We start from the raw sequence: 6,698 nt of genomic DNA, 5'->3' as shown, positions 1-6,698 counted from the left end.
AGGGGGGTGGAGAAGTCATTGAGGCAACAACGTCGCCCAACTGGGTATGGAGGTATTATTAGGATGGGTTGGGCCAAGTTGAAATAATTATATTTGTTGGATTTGACCTTTGACCTTGAATAAAATAAGATGTGGGAATAAAAGTACATTGTTTGCCATTATAGAAGCTACATATTGTGACGTTTTTCTATCGTCTAAAATGGTTCATGTCCGAGAATAGCTCAAAATTATGAAGTGGGAGAGACTTTTGACTGAATTGTTAAAGAATTATTTATTTACTTCTAGAACTTTTATGTGAAAAAGTGAATAGTGTGCTGTTTGTACATGTGAGAACTTATATCAATCTATAAATCTAGTGTAATTGGAAATGTGGGAGAATTTTTATGTGTCCAGAAGAAGTGGAAATATTTATTTATGAGGGTGTTGCAAAATGCAAGACCCATCAAGCTGAAGGGTTCTACGTGACTGGAGATTGGGGCGAGCAAATCTCCTCGACCAAATCTCTCCAACTATGTACTTGAGACTAATTGATATTGAGTGATAAGAGTGTCTCCAACGAGACTCTCTTATCACTCGTTTCCTGTGAAATCTCTCCAATATGTCCCATGCTGAGGCGAGTTTAAGTTTGGCCAAAACTTAACTCAGCCAATTAAATATTCATGGAATATTATTTATCTCTTGGCCTTCTCCATCTCGTCTGGTGATCAATCAGACAAAGTGGAGACGGTCACAATATGTACATATACTGGAATTTTATGAAATAGAGTGTTAGTATCCGAGGAATCTAAATCAACCGTGACTACGCCGGATGACATGAATATTTTTTTGCATACAAATATGTATCATACTCCATGAAAAAATGTTTAAATGCCGTCATCAATTATTTCATGAAATATATATTGCTTTCCTACACGACTGCATGTCCTTAATTTTACTTTATTTCAGGCCTTACGTACATTACTACTTACATAAGAAGCATATTTCACCATTACCTTACCGAATTCGATTTTCCTGCCAACGGTAAAACTTTCCCTTATCTGAAATCGATAAGCCGGAAATATCTTCTAATCGTCAAAAACCTACGAACATCTTCTTATTTAAATAACTTAAAGGTTCTTTATGAACCATGGAAGATTTGTCATCCCTCGCCGATCATAATACCCTGATATATCCACACCCCTGTGGCCCCAAAGCTTACAAAGTATGTTTCCCAACTGAAAAAGGCTTTCGAAATGGGTAACCATCAAGTCTCAGAACATACTTAATTTCCCCTGGACTTTGGCAAATTTTGGCCAAATATGGATCCGCTTATCGAACAATGATCACCTACGGCGTCTTGATTAACGATCAAAAAGTTTATTTGAAAACCTGTTCTCCACTTAAACGTACAATTCTTAAAATGTCCTCCCTCATACTGATGCACGCTTGCCGAATGTTGGCTTTAGCCATGTTGTAGTTCCTATATGCTGTTACATCCCCAGCTGGCAGCAAGTGGTTAAAAAGACGTGATTTAAATTTCATCGTAGACACGTGAAATTTGGCATGTACATCCGCCTATATATTCTACACAATAATATATAATCAGTTTCCGTTTGACCCGCTTTGAATTTTCCGCTAAAAATCAAAAACCATGTTTCTTAACTAAGGCGCTTATGGGAAAAGTGTCATTTTCAAAAAATCATAACTTGACACTCAGATGGAATTTCGAAATACTGTTTGGCTAGAAATGTTTCATAAGAGCCTAGGGAGTTTTTAAAAATGGTACCAGACTCCTCCAACTAACACAATAATTTGTAAGAAATTCGGTAAATTTTGAGACCACACCCCCTTAAGGGTTAGGGGGAGGAGTCGGGTACCATTTTATAGTGTTATATGATGCGACCATATCCTGGGAAGGAGTTGTCCAACGAGAGGAGAATATTTAATTATCGTCCTTCAAGGGCACGTAGAGTTATTGAGAATTCTTTCGGTATAATCGCTCAAAGATTCAGCTTGCTTCGTAGCCCAATTCCGGCGACGTCGCAGAACGTGATGAATTATGTTAAAGGTAACTCAATTGACAGTATTTTGTTAAACGTAATTCGAAATTAACATAAAAATTTCAGCGTGCATCGCCCTGCATAATTTTCTACGTACTCAAGATCTCTCGGCGTCGAATGATGCACAGTATATTCCTCACGGATATGCAGATGTCGGTGATGAAAACAATGGGGAGTGGCGGCAAGGAGAAGCATCGCTAGCTTTAAGAAATATTAACAGAATGGGTTCCAACAATACCAAATCAGCCGCTAAAGAAATGAGAGAAATTCTCACAAACTACTTTGTAAATGAGAGTAGTGTTCCATTGCAGAGAACAATTGTAGGTTTGGAGTAAATAAAAAAGTTGTTGTTTTTATTGTTCAGATTAAAAATCCTAGTGAACATGTTTTTTATTACATTACTGAGGGGATGGAGCAAGGAATTCAATTTCATACGTAATTTGCTGCATTCTAGACCTCGCATAAGCCGCCAGCGCTGGCGAAAATCCTCTCATTTGTTCCGCCAGGGCCATACAAAAATGGTGATTAGCATCTTTTATTTCAGTTGTTCTTGCTGAGAGGTACCCAAGCTAGGCATCATCCACTTTGTCTTAGAGCCTGGCCTCTTTAGATGATGGAGGACAACCCACAGCTCGCTTGTCTTTGGATGACTTTCCGCTATCATGTTTAACGTTGTCTTGGTAATCTGACTTCTCGTCTTCTGCATCCGGCGCCTGAGTATTCGCATTATCACCGTCTTGGGATGCTTGGGGAATGTCTCCGCTTGCCCTGTGTTTCAATCAAAATTATAAGACACCAATAATCACTTCTCATTATGGATTGAGCAATTACGCAGAGTTGCAAGATACGAAGGGTTCCAAGAACGTCAGCAGTTCAAAATTTTCCCACTTGTTGACCTTTCTCACTTTCTCTCCACTTTTACCCTTGTTTTGCTTCTTCTTCCTGGAGTATGTATCACGCAAATATTTCTTTTTGTATACTTCGCCTAGAAATGTGTAAATATTGCAATGAATAAACGGCGCCGTTGCATTGTAGTATAATTAAATATAAGATTAGATTTTATTACTTGATTTGCCAAGGCGTTGAGAAACCTTCATCCATATTAGCTCCTTCCCTGTATTTTTATGATCTTTGCACGACATATTGTAGATGATTGGGTTGGACCTAATCTATTCAATTAAATTTTCGACCATTACAAGCTGTCAGGCTCATATCCCCTACTGCAATATAAATAATCAAGCATAATTATAGCCAAACACTAACTGCTAACATTATTGAGAACATTTAATTAACAAATTCTTTGCTGGCCAGCCCGTTTTATCTAAAAATTCTTTGCAACGTTATTTTTCAATTGTTGCACATTCCAAATTTCCGGTGGGTAACGTTACCTTCATCCAGCACTTCATCCTCGACAAAACATTGGTCGTGGACAAGTTCACAAAGGTTATTTCTACGTCGTCTCATCTTCGTAAATAGTCGAATTTCCAGAGATTTTGCAACAGAGAGTAAATTTAAGGAACTCATTTAAAAATTACTAAAATTAATTACATTCAGAGCAAATGAGGTCGGATTTTATGTTGCATGTCTACGATATCCAATAGGGATGATTGAAGGTGAGCGAGAGAAGAAAATCGTTGACCTGCAATGGGGTTAGCGGAGTGGAGAAATTTTTTCACTTTCTGCACGGTGAAAATCATGCAGTACTGCAAACTTTAGCCTCTCGTATCTCTTTTGAATTTCCGCTAACAAGTAAATAAGTATTAAAACGTACGGTCAATCATATGTGCATCATATTACGTACATTATAGGATGTACAATCAAACATAATAAAATGTACATAATAATAATTATAGTACATACGCAAAACGGAGTTTTTTAATAAAATATGCACCAGTCAAGCCCATGCTAGTCTGGTGTCTCGGGAGAAAATTTGTCTAGTACTGACCATAGTACTATTCAAATTTCCAAGAAGATCTGGAACAGCAAGATATTCTCTTATCATTGTTGCTAATCTATGAAATTGATCATCATTGGTTAAAGCTATCCGTAGTTTAGTTTGTACAAAAACTTAGGGTAAAAGTTATAGGAAATCTACAAAAATATTTAATCCGATCCGTAATCCGATCGACTGCCTCGGATTGATCCGATCAATCCGATCCTAATCCGCTGATTTCGGATTGGATCGGATTTATTCGGATCGGATTGCCACTCCTACAAGAATCCATTGAATAAGAAAGTATGCAAGTATTTGAAATTCGGTGGATTACAATGACTTGTCTCACGCTTTAGTTAACCCATACTTGTGAAAATCACAGAAATCACAAAAATCACATTAAATCACAGAAATCACAGTAAATCACAGTGCGATGTGATTTATGTCCCTGTGATGTGAAATTTGCATCCCTGACACTAGGACTGTTCACGAGCGAGTTAAACGGGCTATCGGGCGAGCTCAACCCGACTCGATTATAATCAAGCGAGCCGAGCCACGAATCGAGCGGGTCGAGCTAGCTCGATTATTAATTCGCATTATTTACAAACGTATGTTCATACTGCTAAATATTAAAATTTAGCGTTTTTATCGGAAAGCACTAAATGCTAGAAATCGCTAGAAATTTCGAAATTAAGTTAGTATTGGAAATTCATCATGAAATAGTATCAAAAATTGAATTTGCCTTGCTTATCAACTAGGTTATCCATTACTTCAGATAACCATAAAATGTTAGCAAAATAAATTTAGTGTACATATTTAATTAGAAAACTTATTCTAAATTATGATTTCATAATTTGATGAACATCTTGTGGATATCTTAATCGATTGATAACCTCAAAGATAAGCAATTAAGAATTAATTCTTCATGAAAAATTGTTAATATTTTGTAATTTTTGATAAGGTCTTGATAAGCATTGCACTGATAAGCATAAATTTTTTAATACGACATAATTAAAATTTGTAGAACATTGAATGACAATAGGGAACTTGGGCAAATGGAACGCAAACGGATTTTTTCAACGTAAACGGAAAATTTTGACTCCCGCTCGAAATTGGCTCCTACTCTTCAACTTTGCGTTTACGTTTCCGTCTAAAAACGCAAACGTAAACGTTAAACGACACCATTTTTCGTTCAACTTTGCGTTTGCATGCAATTTACCAAAAAATTCACCAAAAATCCAATTTTGATCGGATTTTCATAATTTTTAAAGTTTTGTGATCCTAGATAGTTGTTCCATACAATCCAATATCAAAATCAACATTTTTTGGGGAATTTTATATTTTTAAGAGGATAAAAAATTTCAAAAAATTTCAAATTTCGAAAAAGTTGATTTTGATATTTGGGGTGATAGATCAACTACCTTGGACAAAGAAAATGCAAAAATCATTAAAATCCGATCAAGATTGGATTTTTGGTGAATTTTTAACGTGACCAGTTCAGTGTTGGGCACCATTTAAGGGGTGTGGCGGGCGTAAAACGCCCACTGACCTTAACCCTTCATCACTTTTCATACACTCATTAGGTCCTAAACATATCCAAAAGTCATCAAAGGTTCGCTCATTGTCGGCCTCAGAAATGTAATTTGACTGTAGCAGTGATTTTTCCGTTAAATTTTTCGGTGAAAAAAATCCGGCCCACACTAAAATTTTGAACTGAAAACGTAAACTCAAAAATTGGCTCCGCCCCCTGGTTTTCCGTTCACGTTTACGTTTGCGTCCATGTGCCCAAGTTCCCTAATCATAATAATCTATCCAAATATTAAACACATTATATATTTACAGCTTACAAAGTGAGCATTTAGTATTATGGTGACATAAATATTGAGCATATGTTTTCTGCACTGTGGCCTCTCATTCACATTTCTCAGCTCACGAGTTGGCTCGTGAGCCAACCCGTGTATAATCGAGCTGGCTCGTTTATAAACGAGCGACTTGTTGAATGGCTCGACTCGCTCGAAACCCGAGTAATGACGAGCGGGTCGAGCTAGCTCGAACTCGTGAACAGTCCTAATTGACACTACGTACAGTTTCGTCCAAATCTGTCAGTTTTCAGTCGGAATCTCACAAACAGGAAATCAATAATTTTGAACATCCCAAATCCCACCGAGCTACGCACGCAGGATATGTCTTCACTTTCACCTGTTGCGAAGAAAGAGCACATTTCCCTGGGAAATCTATCTTTACCTTGTGTGCAACCTGTTCTTTTGTAAAGTAGATATTCACGCGAATAATGAGTCTAAATCTCATCAGTTCCTTCTCCCACTTTTTAGCCAAACCTTATCTCTCATTTTCCCCAAATATTAAAGGTTTTCACAATATTTACTATCAAAGTTAACTATGTGCGATCAATACACTGCAAATAAAGTTGAGTAAAATTGCCACCAACACAACTTTTGAGTAAAATTTACCCCGCCGATGGTAATAATTACTCAAGGTTGAGCAAAAATCGACAAAAGTTGGATAAATTTTAACCTTTATTGGATAACTTTTACTCAATAGTTGTGCTGGTGGCAATTTTGCTAAATATTGAGTAAATTTTCCTCAATTTTTTTAGAGTGTACACAATGGAGTCTGGTGACGAAGTGGGCTCAACACCAGAAATGGACAATACCCTGGACATATTGCTGTTCTTGTTGCTGTTCTTGGTTCTGCTCTCACTGCTAATT

At 37.0% G+C, this 6,698-nt stretch overlaps 1 protein-coding gene across 1 annotated transcript; it reads left to right on the top strand.

Annotated features, from left to right (window-relative positions):
* The first annotated feature begins 1,875 nt into the window (after positions 1-1,875).
* On the top strand, positions 1,876-2,374 carry LOC110856052. Its single transcript, XM_022104494.1, has 2 exons — positions 1,876-2,047; positions 2,106-2,374. Exons 1-2 carry the CDS (start codon positions 1,876-1,878, stop codon positions 2,372-2,374), a joined length of 441 nt encoding a protein of 146 aa, XP_021960186.1.
* The last annotated feature ends 4,324 nt before the right edge of the window (positions 2,375-6,698 follow it).

Source organism: Folsomia candida, unplaced genomic scaffold, assembly GCF_002217175.1.
Source record: "Folsomia candida strain VU population unplaced genomic scaffold, ASM221717v1 Fcan01_Sc014, whole genome shotgun sequence".
In the NCBI taxonomy this organism is placed as follows: Eukaryota; Metazoa; Arthropoda; class Collembola; order Entomobryomorpha; family Isotomidae; genus Folsomia; species Folsomia candida.
The sequence above is the reverse complement of the archived record's forward strand: the minus strand, read 5'-3'. Positions and strand labels throughout refer to the sequence as shown.